Here is an 18317-nt window from a genome sequence, read left to right on the forward strand (position 1 = left end):
CGCGTGAGAAGGAAGAGGGTCAGTGTCTTCCCGCCCGAGGCCGGACTGCCCCAGTGAAGGATCTTGGACATTCTAGTGTTGTTTGCCAAAGTCGAGAGGGAGGGACAAGCCTGGGAATCCAGGTTGTCATTCAGCCCATGTTCATTGAGCCCCTGCTCTAAGCTGGGCACTGTGTTGGAGACTGTGATACCTAGAATTGGTCCTAAAATTAGGACTAAAATTAAGACCAATTCTAGCTATCACTTCCCACAACCTTTAGCACAGTACCCAGCATATAGCAGGGACTCAAGTTAAAAATGCAGCTGAAAATAAATGCAAATCGAACAATCTTGTTGTTTGATTTACTCAGGTAAACTGGTTTAAGTAGAACCTTAAATGTAGTTTACATTATTCAGGGTAACTATGGTGGCAAAATTAGAAACCTGCAAAAATGCAGAAATAACTTAAAGCAAAATATAATGATATTCTAAGAATGTGAGAACTACTATGATTCCATATTCACTATGAACCTCCATACCTGACCTTCATAGAGGTGAAGAGCTGGCCCCACTCTCCTCTTAGAAGGACCTGCACTGTAAGTCACGGCCCAGTCACGGTGGGGGTGGGGGGCCGCCCTGCAGTACGTGGGGAACACTGAGCTGTTGGTTGATCATCATCCTGTTGCTAAAGGACTCACCAGAAACTCAATGAAGAAGAAAAACTCCATCCCCATCTCCAAAATATCAGCCTCCTGGCTTTTATCTACATGAGACCTGCCCTCACCCACAAGGATGCTGAGGCTGGGCTTCTCAACCTTTCATTGGGGCAGCAGGTTGTGGGGGCTGTCCTGTGCACCACAGGATGCTAACCAGCTTCCCTGACCCGTATTCGTCAATGCCAGGAGCCCCTGCCCCAGCTGGAAAAATCAGAAAGTCTCCAGACATTGCCAGTGTCCCCTGGGGGCCACAGTTACCCCAAATGAATATGACTGCCCTGGGCAGAATCCATCGATTCTGGTCACTCTCCTCATTGCTTAGTAAAGATTGCTGCATTTCTCTTTCTGTCATTACTTGGTGGGGACATTTCTGGGTCATCCATGCCATTGAATGGGAGGACGCCCTGTCTGGCTGTGATGGGACTGCTTCTGAAGCTGACCCCATTTTTATCCATGAGCCAGGGGTAGGTGGGCTTGCATACGGCTCAAGCGGCAACTGGGAGTGGTAAAGCCGGATTCTAGTGACAATCTTGGCTGGACATCTGCTGAGCTGAGATCCAACTCACACATCCAACAATCAGCTGCCACATGCTTAGTTCTGGGTCATGTTAGAAGTCACCAAAATTTGCTGTTTCTTAGTCCATCAATAGGTGGAGATGCTGCTTCTCATGAACAAGTCAGCAGATACAGACAAGGCCAAAAGTATTTCAACTATATTCCACCTGGAAATGCTGAAAACAAAACCACACAGTGCTCTGCACTGGGTCAAAGCAGTTTTGGTAACAAGTGGACCCATTCTAAATAACAAGCTCGTTGCACAGAAATGCCAACTCGTTCACCTTGGAAGGAAATCCAAATAACCATGTCTACTTGCAGATAATTGAACTTATTGTCACCTCTCCTTTGACTGGCTGAAACGCGCTTCTGAAATGGCTCTGGTCACAGGAGCCTTCTGGACCACGAGCCACATCTCTCTGAAAAGTCCCGGGCCGTTCATGGGGCTGCACCTTCCTGTGCTTGGTTAATTTATGCATCTTCCAGACAACACATTATTACCTACTGTAGTCTCAGAAGGGACAAGGGAAATCCTTGCCATGTCTGCTGGCCAAATTTGTCCAGGGAACTTCAAGGTTTGTGAAAGAGTAACAGGAAGACCAGGCTCTTTCTTCTACCATCGGCCAGAGTCACAGTGCCTGGCTTCTCTCCCCGAGAGCTGTTGCTGAAATTCCACAGAGTTTGACCTAACAAGATCTTTGAGGACTGAGGGACTGAGTATAAGCTGTGTAACAAAGCTGAATTCAGACAGTGTCTATATAAGAGCTGGATATGGGAATATTAGGAGAAAACACACCATCGCCTCGTCACTGGGGGATTTACTTGCAGAGGCACAAAATGGGGGCTGATCTGCCTCACAGTAGCAGGCTGTTTCTAGAAGGGCACTGCAGCTGCTGGGCTGACCAAACCAGAGGCTTGTTTCTTTGAGCTCACTGGGAAGCAGTGATTGTTTCTGGGATTGCTGTCTGTCAGCTGATAAACCATCTAAAGAAATCCTGTGAGCAATGACTCAGGCAGAAAAAAATTCCAAGGAGCCTATGCAGGCTCACAAAGCATATGTGAAATACGTTTCAAAGTACAAGTGAAATTCTCTTGTCTAAGGCATAATACAGGTCTACTCTTCACCACTGGAACATCTGGACACAGGAACAGCACCTGGGTATGCAAATGGTAGGCGCCCATCTAAGTTCTCCTTTAAAAAACTCTCCCAATGAGATGGAGGAGCAGGACAAACCAGTCTCAACAATCCAATCCTAGAAACGCATGAAGCCTACGCGCCCCACACCCCAGGCTGCAGAGGCAACCACTTCATAACAAAACTTGGTTTTCTCCTGCTCTTCACACCACGGGTGGACATTCCACCATGACAGTAACCCTCGCTGCAGTCTCCACCCAGTTACCGTTCCAGGAACTGGAAATCATGATCTATTTCCTTCCTTTCACCCTTCCTGGATATGTTCAAGACTCTGGGCAGACCAAACACAGAGATGGTATCAGAGCAAATCACAAATGGATTATTTCTCCATATTTAAACTTTCTTTTTTGTTTGAGAAATTCAAGATAAATTTGTCAATAATCCATAAATTCTTGACCCAAACAAAGTCAAGGGACCTGAGATTTTTTTTTCGGCTGGCGTCTTTTGTGACAGCAAAGTGTTTTCCCAGTAGAAGAAACACGGTAGACATTCCCAGTGAATACGCTTGAGGATCCCCAGCCATGCTTGAGGATCTACCCTTTTGAAATACCTGTTTTCACAAAATGTCAGTGGAGCTCTGGGCAAATGAGGATGGAACTGGGTCATCTCAACATTGTCATTATTTTGAACAATCTCTTCAGAGTGTAGGAGAATCACAGTTGATGAAAATTACTCTTTTTACACTACTTGCTGGCTGGGCAGATGTTCTTTGAAGGGTAAGTGTAGCACCGTGTGCTACAGACGTGTCTGGGAATAAGCCGGGAGGGTCCTGGTCATGACAGCAGCACAGGCTGGGACCTTGCTCTGCGACAGCCTGGGGTTCGGCTCCACTGGAAAGGGGCAGAGTTTCAAGTGTCTTGCTGTCTTTTGGAGAGGATGTACAGTGTATATATTTTTTTTTTTTAACATAAATTTCATTCTGATTTTAGCAGGAAGCTTTACCTTTAATCCACATTTTACTAACCAAAAATCTCTAGAAACTGGTATTCTGGATTCCCAGATCAAATATTTAAGCAGCAACAATTACAGAAGCTAAAGTTACTATGTAGAGATTGCCAAATTGGATTATAAAGAATTGTTTCTCTATAACGTTCTTGAAGGTTGGGAGTAAAACCATTAGCTCTCTGCCAAAGTTTGTTGTAAGTAATACAAGCTTATTTATTTCTTTGAGTATTTTCTTCCTCTCTCCCTCTTTTCTTTCCTTCCTTTCCTTGCCAAATTCTATACCTGTCCCCCAACTCTATCTTCTCAAAATACTGGGGCCCCAAAACTTTTACTCTTGGTGTATGTCATACACAAAGCTACGAAAGGTGCTCAGTCCCTACGTGGTGGATATGACTGAAAATATTCATGATTTGCAAAGCTACCTTTTAATAGGTGACCTCATATCAAAGCAAACTGAACTCCATCATATCAGAACTTGGAAAATGGCAAATGGAGAGAATGTTCACTCAAGCTCAGGTGTCCCTGCTGGAGTCACTGCACAGCTGAGCACGCGAGCACATATGCTGTGCTCCTATGCTCCGTGCTCCCACGTGCTGTACATGCTCCCACGTGCTGCACTCACACAGGGCCCTGCTATGCTCTTACACTCCGTGCTCCCACGTGCTGTACATGCTCCCACACGCTGCACTCACACAGGGCCCTGCTCACTCAGCAGGCCTGCCTTACCTTCACGGCATACTCGGTGTCCGTGGCTTTATGCACACATCGCTTGCACACTGAGTAGGAGCCCACCCCGATGTCCTCCTTGATCTCGTAGCCATCGGTGAAGTGGATGTTGTTCCCGTGTAACTGCTGCAGAGGGACCAAGAGAAGAAGAGTTGTCGGAACCCTCACACAAGGGGACGGTGCAGCTACACGCACACAGAATGTGGGGCGAAGAGAGGTGCCGACTGTGAACCGAGTGTGTGGAGGCCCGGGAGCTCATAGGTCCCCCTGCCCAAGGCTGCAGAGCTACTTAGTGATGTTCTTGACTTAAATCCCAACTTCTCTGATTCCTTGGGCTATGACTCTTAACTTTGAGACACCAGGCCATTCTGTGTCCACTGGCTGGTATGTTTCTCGCAAAGATCTGAGAGCAGGAGAATGTGAAAGTGAAAAGGAAGTGCTGGTAGCTGCTGGGTGTGTGGCTCCAATGCCTGTGTGCAGAGCAAGACTCTGGATAGAAACATCTCATCGGAAATCTGACTCCATGGTGTCCAAGTCACAACCTGCTCTCACCTGCATCCAGCAGCCCCACCCACCCGCTCTTAACTAAGACGGAAAGCCACCATGGCAGCCTGCACTGTCATGACAACGTCCACTTTACACACCTGTATTTCTCCAAAGGCCACAGGGAAGGAAATAGGATGGAAATCCAATGCCATCCAACTTACCCGGATTTAATTCTTAAATAAGTTTAATCATAATTAGAATTAAGTTTAATTAAGTTTAATCCCTTAGAATTCTCTGTATTCTGGTTACATTTATTAGGTGGGAAACTCATTATAAAAATATCACCTTCCAAAGACCTCCCAAAGATTCCATTTCATCATGGGAAAATGATGCCCACAAATTAAACTGCTACCCTAGAGTCCTGGCTGGGCTCCACACAGTGAAGATGCTCCAGTGTCTGGCCATAGACACCATGGTGACATTATTCCCAGGGCTTTACCTTCCCTCTTTAAGACGAATGCCAAGTAGGGTAAGAGCAAGGGCTCGGAACACCATGGGAGACCACCACAGAGACCACTACAGGGACCACCATGGGAACCACCACGGGGAACACCATGGGAACCACCACAGGGAACACTATGGGAACCACCACGGGGAACACCACGGGAACCACCATGGGGAACATCACGGGGACCACCACGGGAACCACCACGGGGAACACCACGGGGACCACCACGGGGAACCACCACGGGAACCACCACGGGGAACACTATGGGACAACCACGAGGAACACCATGGGAACCACCACGGGGAACACCACGGGAACCACCACGGGGAACACCATGGGAACCACCACGGGGAACACCACGGGGACAACCACGGGGAACACCAGGGGAACCACCACGGGGAACACCAGGGGAACCACCACGGGGAACACCACGGGGACAACCACGGGGAACACCACGGGAACCACCACGGGGAACACCACGGGAACCACCACGGGGACCACCACGGGAACCACCACGGGGACCACCACGGGAACCACCACGGGGAACACCACGGGAACCACCACGGGGAACACCACGGGGACCACCCTGGGAACCACCACGGGGAACACCATGGGAACCACCGCGGGGACCACCATGGGAACCACCATGGGGAACACTATGGGACAACCACAAGGACTACCATGGGAACCACCACGGGGACCATCACAGAGACCACCACAGGGACCACCACGGAGACCACACCAGGGACCACCACAGGGACCACCACAGGAGCCACCACGGGGACCACCATGGGAACCACCACAGGGAACACCATGGGAACCACCACAGGAGCCACCATGGAGACCACACCAGGGACCACCACAGGAGCCACCATGGAGACCACCACGGGGACCACCACAGGGACCACCAGGGAGACCACCACAACAGGGATCACCATGGGAGGCCACCCTAGGGACCACCACAGGAACCACCATGACAACCACCATGGCTACCACCCCAGGGACCACCTTGGGAGACCAGCATGGGGACCACCACAGGGACCACCCCAGGAACCACTATGGGGACCACCACAGGACACCACGTGGGGACCACCACAGGAGGCCACCATGGGGAGTATCCATGGGGACCGTCACAGGGACCACCATGAAGGAGCACCATGTGAGATCATCATGGGGACCACCATGGCAGACACTTAGAACAATGGAAAGTGCGAGGGAAGAAGAATTGGTGATTAAAGTCCACCCATCCTAAGCACCCAAGCCCAGGGTGACTGAGGCCACAGGGAACACCAGTCACCCATCATCCAAGTGCCCTCTTACCCCCAACCCACTGCAGGCAAACACAGTTACCTGCACGATTGGGTGAACTGGGACTTTGTGCAGATCTTGCTGTGAGGGCTCCTGGATCAGGCTTGAGGCCACAAAGCTGAATCCTCTAAACAGGTGATGAGCGTTTGCACTCGGGGGGACGCCAGGAGAGTCTGCAGGTGACAGGGGCAGAGTTCAGATGTCACGAAAGCTGGGTGACCCTGGGGTGAAGTGATAGTGTGTGTGTGCATGTGGTATGTGTGTGCATGTGCATGTGTGTGTGTGTGCACGTGGTGTATGCCTGTGGCAGAGGAAAAGGTAAAACAGACATGTAGAAATGCTGAACCAGATGAAACTATGTTCTTTTGGGTCGTGCTAATGGTTTGGTTTTTAAATGGCAAAAATACCCAGAACAAAAACTTTAGGATTATCATTGATGGCATCTGTTAGTTTGCTAACTTCTGAATTTACTCTATATTCTTGACCACACTCCTCCACCCCTACCCACTCCAGACTCAGTTAAGAAGGCACCAATGACCTCAGGATGGAATTGTCAGTGAACATGAATCCTGTATCCTTAGCTTCTGGTCTCTAGGTTCGATAGGCCCCACCCCTGCGCCCACAGCTACATAACTGTGTGTGTGCTGTGCACGTGCTCTGCTCTTCAAGGACATTTGGGCAACGTTTCTCCTGTCCACAGCAAGGCATAGTACAAAAGGAGTAATTCCCTTCCATTAAGATTTTTCTGACCTCTGTAAGATCTGTGTTCAAAAGCATGACTGCTGTGAGATTGATCCCATTTCAAGTTTATCATTAAGAAAAACAAAAGGATAAATGCCTCGTGGGGAAAAAAAATCTGCATCATACATAACAGATGAAAGGTTAAACTCTCTATTGCCCAAAAGCTCCCAGAGATCAATGAGAAAAGAGGAAAATACTCAAAGGAAGGAATTTTGATAGCTGCCATAGGCATGAAAAGATGCCCAATCTCTCTAAAGAGTAAGCATACACATATTTAAATAGGATAACTCTTTTGCCTAATGAATTAACAAAAATGAAAGAAATCAATCACATCTGGGTTTGGCTAGGGGGTGGGCACCCTTATAATTGTGGGAGGGAGCATAACTGGCATAATCTTTTGGAAAGTCAACTGGCAACTTTTAAAGCCAACTTTAAAATTTCAAAATTAAAATTTTGGGAGTAATTCTACAGAATTATTTTCAAAAGTGCACAGTAATAACAAATTGTAGATGACACACACAAATGGAAAAACGTCACATGCTCATGAATAATTAATATCATCAAAATGAACATATCACCCAAAGCAATCTACAGATTCAATGCAATCTCCATCAAAAAACCAACGTCATTTTTCACAGAATTAGAAAAAACAATCCTAAAGTTAACATGGAACCAACAAAGAGCCTGAATAGCCAATGCAATTTTAAGCAAAAGGAACAAAGCTAGAACTAGAAGCATCACATTACCTGACTTCAATTATATCACAAGGAGATAATAACTAAAATAGCATGGTACTGGTATAAAGATAGACACACAGATTAATGGAACAGAAAAGAAAACCCAGAAATAAAGCCACATACAAAGTTGACAAAAACTTTGTGGGGAAAAGACACTCTTTTCAATAAATGATACTGGGAAAATTAGTTTGTCATAAGCAAAAGAATGAAACTGGACCCCTATGTCTCACCATATACAAAAATCGACTAAGAGATTAAAGACTTCAGTGATGAAAGACCTGAAACAAGAAAATACTAGAATAAATCCTAGAGAAAACTCTTTTGAACACGGGTCTAGCCAAAGACTTCAAAAGTCTTTTAAGGGCTGGGCGCAGTGGCTCACACCTGTAATCCCAGCACTTTGGGAGGCTGAGGCAGGCGGATCATGAGGTCAGGAGTTCGAGACCAGTCTGGCCAACATAGTGAAACCCTGTCTCTACTAAAAATACAAAAAAAATTAGCGGGGTGTGGTGGTGTGCACCTGTAATCCCAGCTACTTGGGAGGCTGAGGCAGGAGAATTGCATGAACCCGGGAGGTGGAGGTTGCAGTGAGCCGAGATGGCGCCACTGCACTCCAGCCTGGGTGACAGAATGAGACTCCATCACACACACACACACACACACACAAAAAAAAGTCTTTTAAGACCAGCATAAGAAATCATCAACAGAATGAAAAGACAACCTGCAGAATGGGAGAAAATATTTGCAAACTATGCAACTGACAGGGGAGTAATATCTAGAATTTACAAGAAACTCAAACAACTCAACAACAATAACAAAACAAATAACCCCATTAAAAGTTGACCAGAGGACATAAATAGACATTTTTCAAAAGAAGACATACAGATGGCCAAACAGCATATAAAAAATGCTCAAGATCGCTAATCATCAGAGAAATACAAATGAAAACCACAATGAGATATCACCTTACATCAGTCAGAACGGCTATTACTAAAAAGTCAATAAAATAACAGATGTTGGTGAGGATGTGGAGAAAGGTGGTCGGAATGTAAATTAGTACAACCTCCACGAAAAACAGTATGGAAATTTCTCAAAGAACTAAATGGAACTACAATCGATGCAGCAATCCCACTGCTGGGCATTGCCCAAAGGAAAAGAAATCATTGTCTCAAAAAGATACCCACACTTGCAAGCTTACTGCAGCACTATTCACAATCGCAAAGTCATGGAATCAACCTAAGTATCCATCAACAGGTGAATGGGTAAACAAAATGTGGTACATATACACAATGGAATACTATTTAGTCATAAAAAAGAATGAAATCATGTCTTTTGCAGGAACATGGATGGAAATGGGGACCATTATTTTAAATGAAACAGCTCACACATGGAAAGTCAAACATCGCATGTTCTCACTCATAAGTGGGTGCTAAATAATGTCTGCATGTGGACGTCGAGTGTGGAGGGATAGAGAATGGAGACGTGGAAGGGTGGGAGAAGGTGAGGGATGAGAAATTACTTAATGGGTACAATGAACACTCCTCAGGTGATGGTTACACTAAAAGCTCAGCCCTCACCACTATGCACTCTACCCATGAACAAAACTACATCTGTACCTCTGACATTTACAGAAATAAAAAATAAAACAGGCTGGGTGCGGTGGATCACACCTGTAATCTCAGCACTTTGGGAGGCTGAGGTGGGCAGATCACGAAGTCAGGAGTTCACAACCAGCCTGACCAACATGGTGAAGCCCTGTCTCTATTAAAAATACAAAAATTAGCCAGGCGTGATGGCGCATGCCTATAATCCCAGCTACTTAGGAGGCTGAGGCAGGAGAATCGCTTGAACCTGGGAGATGGAGGTTGCAGTGAGCCAAGATCGCGCCACTGCGCTCTAGCCTGGGTGACAGAGCGAGACTCTGTCTCAAAAAACAAAACAAAACAAAACAAAAAAACAAGCAAATGAAAAAATCTGAAAGTACTTAGACATAAATGTAGAAAAAGTCTGTTTCAGTGATATATGTTACAGAAAAGAAAAAGGAGACACTAAATACTCCTCACTAACACAATCATGGTCATGGTCAACAGTGGCCCATCTGTATCAGGATGCTTTGTAATGATTGCTGTGTGAGTCCTGCCAGCGAGACCAGGGCCATCAGAAGGAGCCACAGTTGCATGGACTGACAGAGACGTGGCTTCCTAATCGTTTGTCAAATCAAAAAAGCAAAAAGCTGTTGAACAATATGAAGAACCCAGACATTACTTAAAAAATTAAATGTATTTTAATATATATAAAAACAGAATAGGATAATAGAATAGATTAATATATTAAAATAGAATATATATTACACTAAAATAGAATACCATAATACATTATATAATATGTAAATTTATAATATATGAAAATATATGTAATTTTTCCTGAAAACACACATATGTACAAATTTAAACATTCTTATTTATATATCTTTTAAGACTCCATGTATGTATAGTTGTGTGCATTTTGTATATTCTAGAATTCTCTACCCGCAGGCCTTTGTCTCTTAGCACTTCTTCCCCCCTCTACTTTGAAAGGAAAAAAGTACACCTAGTTCTCAGTTTTATCTCCACACGGTGCGGCAGATGTGTGGGGGTGGGAGGCAGCTGCAGAGAACATGTTTTTTGTTTCTTAGCATCATATTTTGGGGACAACAGTTATGAGGGCAGCCACTCTGAAGCCCAGGAGCCAGGCCCCAAGCCCCGTGGGCCTCTGGTGACAGTGGGGGCCAGGCTGTGGGCAGATGGACGACGCAGCATCCCACTGGTGCTCTTCCTGGGGTAGGAAGCTTCGTGGACCCGGGCTCATCTTCAGTGTCCTGAACCAAGAGGCAGCCAGAGCCAGGTGTCGGCCCTCAAAGGGGCCAACAAAGGGGCCTTCACAGTCACCCCAGGTAGATGCCCACACGACTCCTGGACTAATGTACCAGAGTTGGCTGTGTTTGGAAATAAACTTCCAAGGCGCCAGACTAGCGAAGCGTCGTTAAAAAAACCAAAGGTACACTGAGTGGTTTTTAGAAACTGAAATTCTGCAGTGCGACCCGGCAGAGAAGCTCGGGGCTTTCTGAGTGGCTCTGCTTCCCGGCACACGCAGCCGCTTGAGGAGGAGGCGCTCCTGCTACACCGGGTTTGCTCTCTGCACAAAGTCTGGCTTTGAGGTCTGCCTCCTCCCAAAGATCCCCTGAGCTACCACGGGCCGCAGATTCTCCCCCGGAAAAATGAAACACACATGGCTACATCATGGTTTAAGAAATCTTCAAACCTGGAGGCACGTTAATGTCCTCCCTTAGGGATTTAGACTCAGAGCTTGAGCTTATTCTAGGGAATCCACAGGAGCCACACGAGTGTGAAGTGCTGAGCAAGGATTGGGAGTCTAATTTATAGCCTGTGGAGGAGTGTGTGCGGGGGTGGGGGCACAGGCCATGTTAACTTGACAGACACAGTTTCATTGGTGAATGGAAAATCTGTAATTCCCATAAGCAATGTCTTCTAACCAACCAAGAGGCACGGAAGACACAGCCACAACCTTCCATGGCCAGAGAACCTATGCCTCTCCTCACAAAGACCAAGGAGAGCCTGCAGAAAGGGTAAAAGTAATAGCAATTTACTGAAGGCCAAGTGGGTCTTCACCAAAAGTTAAGAGGCTGACATTTGGTCGGTGTGGCTAGCTAGTAAGGAAATGATAGGTGGCCTAAATAGAATTTAAAGTACTTTATAATCACCTGAGGGATGCTGATTTTCAGCACAGTATTTAAGAAGAGCAAAAATGTGAGTTAGATAAAAGGAGATGTAGAACTACAGTAATTACAAGCAACCTCTCATGGTCCTGTGGGTATTTCCTGATTTGTGGAGCCTGCCTGATTGATTTTAAATCTTAGATTGGCATCTCCGGCTAAGCAGCATGCTCCAGTGGGCAGCCAATGTGTGATCAGGGAATAGAAACCATCTTGATCACTGGCTGAAGTTTCAGAAAAGACTGAAAGCCTAACTACAAGAAATTCCCACTGCGCATCCAGGATCTAACATAAAGGATTTGTAGCTTATCCGTTGCTTCAGAGTCACATTTCTACAGCTGCTCATTCACCCAGCCATGTGCTCAGCTCACATGCTTAGAAAATCCTACTCTCCTATACAAATCAGAATGAGTTTAATGTGTCTTTAGCACTTCAATTACTACCTATCTCAAAGGCAAACTGTGGTGTGATAAATTAAGTGAAACTGATTGGAGAACTGGAAACACTAAGGAATAAAAAAGGCAATTCTGAATAGCATTGGAGTGCATTGTGTCTAATTATGTTTTCCTTAGGCTATTATTAAAATAAAATGGAATTCTCTAGATGCTCAAAAAAAGCTTCTGGTTCCACTGGCCAACTAGGTTGGGGTTTAAATTCTTCATGGATAAGATAAAAGGCATGTCCATGTGAATATTAGAGTTGACTGTATTAACATTTTCTTACCAAGCAGCACAAACCTAGACTTTCTTTCCACATTTTAAACACACAGCCCCACATGTTGGCACCTCACGAGGATGTGTGCACATTCTGTTAGGGACCTTATGGTCCTTGTGGACTCAGGGACAATGATCTCGTGGTCAGACCTAATTGCCTCTGAGCTCCTTTTACATTCAGGCCAACAATAGGTGGAGAAATATCATGACTTGCTTGGGTGACCTGTGGGCAGGGCCAGGATTGAATTCCCAAATCCTGCCCCATCTTTTCAAACTCAGAAACTCAAAAGTAATCCTGTTCTGTGAACTGGGTTAATTTTGTCAATGGGAAGGACCAACCCCAACACACAAATACTTTCTAAGGAAGCTGAGAATGGGGTGAGGTGAAAATCCCACAGTCACTTACTGGAGAGAGCAGACCTAGAAGTGTTCTCCAAGGCAGCCTCATTACATCATGAATCAGTGATGAACCAAAGCTATAATGATAGTTTTAATTGTACCTGGGGACTGCAGGACGACCCCAAAGAAGTAACTGAGCAGCCGGTGGCATGACTCCCTAGTTTACAGTGCCCGGAATCAGCTTTCTTCCTGTTCTCGGTACCAATGCGGCCTAGGTCAGGAGCTGGCCTAGGCCCACCAAAAGTCCCACTAAAAGCCCCGCAACCCTCCCTGTCTGCACAAGCTCACACCCTCCTCAATGTGTTCATCTGGGTATGGGAAACAGGGATTTCACCAACAGCTGAATCTGGAGGAACAAAGTGGATTCTCTAACTTCATCTACTTGACATTTTGTGGTTGACCATCTATTTGTTTCCTGATTATCTTTTAAAAAATAAGAAAATTTCAGATTCAAAAGCAGTGAGAAAAAAAATACAGTGAATCCCCACAGATCCAAGATGCAGCCTGGCCAACCACCAGCTCCCTGGACTTGTCCCACTTATGTCTACAGAAGGAGCTTGTGGATGGTTTTGTACATAACCAGTATACTGTTAGTGTTGTGGACTGAATTCTGTCCTTCTCAAATTCAAATGTTAAGGCGCTACCCCCAAGTGTAACTGTATTTGGAGACAGGGCCTTGATATGGTTTGGCTCTGTGTCCCCACCCAAATCTCAGGCTCTGTGTCCCTACCCAAATCTCATCTTGTAGCCCCCATAATTCCCATGTGTTGTGGGAGGGACCTGGTGGGAGATGACTGAATCATGGGGGCAGGTCTTTCCTGTGCTGTTCTCATGATGGTCAATGAGTCTCATGAGATCTGAGGGTTTTAAAAAAGGGGAGTTCCCCTGCACAAGCTCTCTCTTTGCCTGCTGCCATCCATGTAAGATGGGGCTTGCTCCTACCTGCCTTCCGCCATGACTGTGAGGCTTCCTCAGCCATGTGGAACTGTAAATTCATTAAACCTCTTTCTTTTGTAAATTGCCCAGTCTCAGGTATGTCTTTATATCAGCAGTGTGAAAACAGACTAATACAGGCCTTTAAGAGAATAATTGAAGTTAAATGAGGATAAAAGTGTGGGGCCCTAATCCAAGAGGACTAGTGTCCTTATAAGAAGACAGAGAGACACCAGAGCTCAATCTTGCTGTCTTTGCACACACAGAAGAAAGGTCACATGGGGACACAGCAAGAACACAGCCGTCTGCAAGTCAAGGCGAGAGCCCTCACCAGGAACCAACCCTGTTGGTACCTTGAACCTGGACTTCCAGCCTCCAGACTGTGAGAAAATAAATGACTGTTGTTTAAACCACCCAGTCTGTAGTATTTTGTTATGATAGCCCTATCAGACCAGGATAATTACCATATATAAAAAAGCAAACTTTAATTCATTAATATCCCAAAAAGATAACTTTCAAAGGGAGCTGACCAGTTCTGATGAAATTTGCTAGACCCCAAGAGTAATTTCAGACACGCCAGGAGACGAAATTTATGCATCCAATTGCTATGCTATTTAGTAGCCAATACAACTTTTCAAATGGGTTTCTGTTTTTTTGCATGAATAATATCTATAGCTCACAATCTATAGACATAACTGACAGCCTTCCCTCTCCGTAAATGCACTTTAATTGAAAGAGGGATTTTAATTGCCTCCAGTTTCTTTTCTTGCTCTGCTGTGTGTCTCTCTGACACAGGAAGTAACTGGACCGGTGACTTGGAATAAGAGAATCCATAGGACACGTTCATCATTTCCAAGGTGGAGGTTACACAAGGAACAACAGAGAATTGGGGCTATCACTTAAACCTTTATCACTGAGCAGAGAAAACAACAACAACAAAAAACCCAAACAGAATGGACAGTTATTTTCCATGAAAAGAATTCTTAAGCATGGGAATCTCCTGTTCCTAGATATCTGTCCCTAAGCGGTCAGGTGGGAGAAGCCACTGATAGAGGGAACCACTGTGGCACACACCTGTGGGCGTCCGTGCTGTGAACTCGGGGTCAAAGTGGAAGGTGTCCTCAGGCCTGCCCACTGCTGGTTTGAACGGTGGCTTGATCTCCTTCCGGTACAGCGTCTATTAATACAAGGAAAGCAAGACAGGGCACTGAGGATGCACAGACATTGCCACAGAACGCTGGGGACAGAGAAACCTGCTGTGGGGAGGGAAGGACGTTCTTATCACAGACTGCATCGGCCTTGTAGATTACCAGGGATTTCTAAATACTCTGAAATATAGATGACATAAAATCTATTATGTGTAGTATTATAGACAATATGGCATATATAATAATGATGTATTATAGAAAGCTATAGAAAAGGCATAGCTTGAGGTATGAGGGTTTGGGGACATGCTAAATGTTCTTCATTTTAGGGCAATAGTTTTCTAGCTTCTTCTTGGTAGTAGAATCTTCTTTTCTAAGTAAAATCACACAGGACAGCCACCACTTGCCCCCACTGGGGACGGCAGTGAAGAGGCCGTGTGGCTCTCTCCTCCCTGCCGTGGGACTCTGGGGCCAGCACCATGGAACTTCAGCTCTGCGGGACACTGCAAAAACCGCCGACCCAGAGCCACCCCAGGGTGCTCTCTTGCCAGTGTCTCAGGGCCTGTGCTCTGGGGGCCTTGGCACCTCTGCCAGAAACCTGCCTTGGGTGTCAGAATGAGGGTGCCCAGGCTCCTCGACAGGAGGACGCCTGCATCTGCAGAGAACCGGCCCTTCCCATGGTCCCCTCTGGGCCCAAACTTATTTCCCCAACAGGACCTTGGAGAGAAGGCACAGAAAGTCCACAGCTCTCCGTGCTCTGGTCTCAGAGCTGCCTGCCTGACAATGCTCTCCAAAGCTGAGATGTGTTGTTTTCAATCCTCTAGGGCAACAACGCATTCTTTGGGAATTCAATGTAAAGAAAGAACACACAGGTATCTGGAACCTGGCGTGGTCCTCAGGCGGGTGATGGTGCAGGTGGTGCTTAGACGGAGGGAGCTGGGGAAGCCCTGTGCTGAGAGAAGTGTGGAGGGGGAGGGGCACTGGAGGGAAGGCTGGGGCCTGAGGCCTGACCAGAAAGCTGAGGGACCTCCGGGCAGATTCAGTAGAGGATGCTGGGCTTAGTCAAATCACCCTGATGACAGAAGGCGCAGGCCATGCCAGTGTGCTGAGGGGCCAGCCTGGTAGTTGGTAGGGCAGTGGCACGGCAGGGCCAGGCTGGGGTCTTGCCCCTACTGAGCATGGGGTTTCCTTAATCCTGCCTGGTGAGGGGCCCCGCGGTGTTCGCAGAAAACATCCAGCCTGGGGTCCTCTCTTGGGCACTTGTGTGTGACCATCTAGAGCTCAGTTCTGGAGTCAGGGACCCTCATGGCCATGCAGCTCTGGAAAATGGACACAGTGACTCCAGCTGAAACCTGTTCTACATCTCTCACGGACATTGGAAAGCAAATTTCAACACCTCCTCCAATGAGGCCCGATGGGAAGGGAGAGGAGGGAGGAGGGCATCCGACGTCTGGGTCCCACCTGGGGCACACCCTGCTCTGCTTATCCGGGAGTACCTGGGTCAGAGCCCAGGTCAGAAACCAGGGCCCGCAGCTACTGCAGCAGGGCGAGGTGCCAACAGACGCCCCCGAGCTCCCACAGGGGCTTATCAGGCAGCAGGATGTGCCCTTATGTGCAAGAGCTCAGGGCATGCACGCAGGACCCATCGGAGGAGAAATAGGATTGAATTCAGCCCTGAATTATTTGGTCATTTCCTGCCTTGGGGGCATAGATTTCACTAGGCACTGAGTTACTCTTCAAGCCATTTTCAGAAATGAAAAGATGCTGCTTTCTGCAGTGAGGCACAGGACAGGTGGGAATAGTCTCCCCAAACACATGTGCTTGCCTGAAGAAGTCTCCTGAGCTGGGAAGCCCAGGCCATCGGGTGCCACGAACAGGCCAGTGTAGCCCATTCCCCACCCAGAGAGTCCTGAGAACCAGGCTATTAAGAATCCTGCTGAAGTCAAAATCACATCCTCCCTCTGTGTGAGAGCAAGCGAGGGAGACAGGGAGAGAGGTGGAGCGGGGGGGGGGGGGGGAGAGAGGGGGTGGGGGGAGAAAGAGATGGAGGGGGGAGGGGGAGAGAGAGGGGGACAGGGAGAGAGAGGGGGACGGGGAGAGAGAGGGGAGGGGGATAAGAGAGGGAGAGAGATGGGGAGAAAAGGGGAGAGAGAGACGGGGAGAGACAGAAGTGGGGCGGGACAAAGAGATGGAGCAGGGGGAGAGATGGGGAGGGGGTAAGAGAGAGAGCACGTGCTAGGTTGATACAGCACAGAGCCAGGCCTCCTACTTTTATTATGAGGAGGAATTTATTTACACAAGAGATTTCCATTAAAAACAAAATAAAATACAAAACTTGTTGTCACGTATTAATTCTAGTGTGAAGTGTTTACCTCTGGAAAGCAGGGGCCCACATGGCCCCGCTAGCTCCTCTCCTCCATGCCAGCTCTTCCTCCATCGTCCCGGGGACCCATCTTGCCCACCCCTGACCCTGCCCTGCCACAGCCTCTGATAAAACCATCCCCAGGGCCTGGTGCCCAGTGCTTCTTCATGGAGGGGTTTTGCCCCCACTGGGACATTTGGCAGTGCCCAAAGACACTGTTGGCTGCCACACCTGTGTGACCGCTGCAGGCTCCCAGGGGGTGGAGGCCAGGGTGTGCAGAACCCAGCCACCCATAACAGCCCCACCACACAGCATCGTGCAGGTGCCACCCAGGCTGAAGGTGGGAGACCCTGGCCCTGCCTGCTTCCTTCTCTCTCCCTCACCCTTCCTGCCTTGTTTCTGCTCCAACCCTCGAAAGTGTAACGTCAACCAGCTTCTTCAAGAAGGAGGACTGGATGTTGAGGTGACTGGCCACTGTCCTTGGAACCCCTTCCCCTCCCCATGGAACCCCCGGTGTGGCAGGGCTGCAGGCTCTGCCTGGCTTCCTGCAGGCCACATCCTTCTCCCTCCTCGTCCACCGATGGGGCAGGCACCACAGCCTTGCTTCACAGCTATCCAGGAAAGCACAGGCTCTATCTCTGACCACCCTGACTCTGGAGGCTCACACCCGGAGGCTGTCACCTTCCTGCCTTCTGAGTCAGATTCACGGCCCAGCACTGGTACTGCTGTGACCTCCTCTGGGCTGAGGCCATCTCACTCCTTTAATACGAAGTATCTGCTGCTAAGTCAGGTACCGATTCCCTCCATTCCAGGACACTGCGCCTGGTGGCTGGGCTCAGACTTCCCCTGTGCTCTGCCCCATCTGTGCCTAGCCCGGTGCTGGGAGTCACCCGGGATGCCCAGTGAGGAGGTCCTAAGCCCAGGTGGTCCCGTAGCACTTTTGTACCACACAAATAGCTCCTCACACGGCGACAGGAGGAAGCCCGCCTCTGCTTTCCCCGTGCTTTCCACCCCTCGGCTGTGAGCCCAGGCTTTCAGCTCACAGACCCCAGCAAGACCAGAGGGAGGCATGCGTGCGAGAGTGGACGGAGCGCTTGC

General features: G+C 47.8%; 1 protein-coding gene across 4 annotated transcripts in view; it reads right to left on the bottom strand.

Moving 5' to 3' along the window:
• Nucleotides 1-18317, bottom strand: part of RPS6KA2 (ribosomal protein S6 kinase A2) — a 444300-nt gene that overhangs the window by 32322 nt on the left and 393661 nt on the right. For all 4 annotated transcript variants that reach the window (XM_054491090.2, XM_054491089.2, XM_054491092.2 and 1 more), the window contains 3 exons: nt 14787-14889; nt 6460-6590; nt 4116-4241 (listed from right to left, as the gene is read on the bottom strand). In XM_054491090.2, the coding sequence (XP_054347065.1) occupies nt 4116-4241; nt 6460-6590; nt 14787-14889 (360 nt within the window). The remainder of the gene's footprint in view (nt 1-4115; nt 4242-6459; nt 6591-14786; nt 14890-18317) is intronic.

The sequence above is a fragment of the Pongo pygmaeus genome, chromosome 5 (genome assembly GCF_028885625.2).
Source record: "Pongo pygmaeus isolate AG05252 chromosome 5, NHGRI_mPonPyg2-v2.0_pri, whole genome shotgun sequence".
Classification (NCBI taxonomy): domain Eukaryota; kingdom Metazoa; phylum Chordata; class Mammalia; order Primates; family Hominidae; genus Pongo; species Pongo pygmaeus.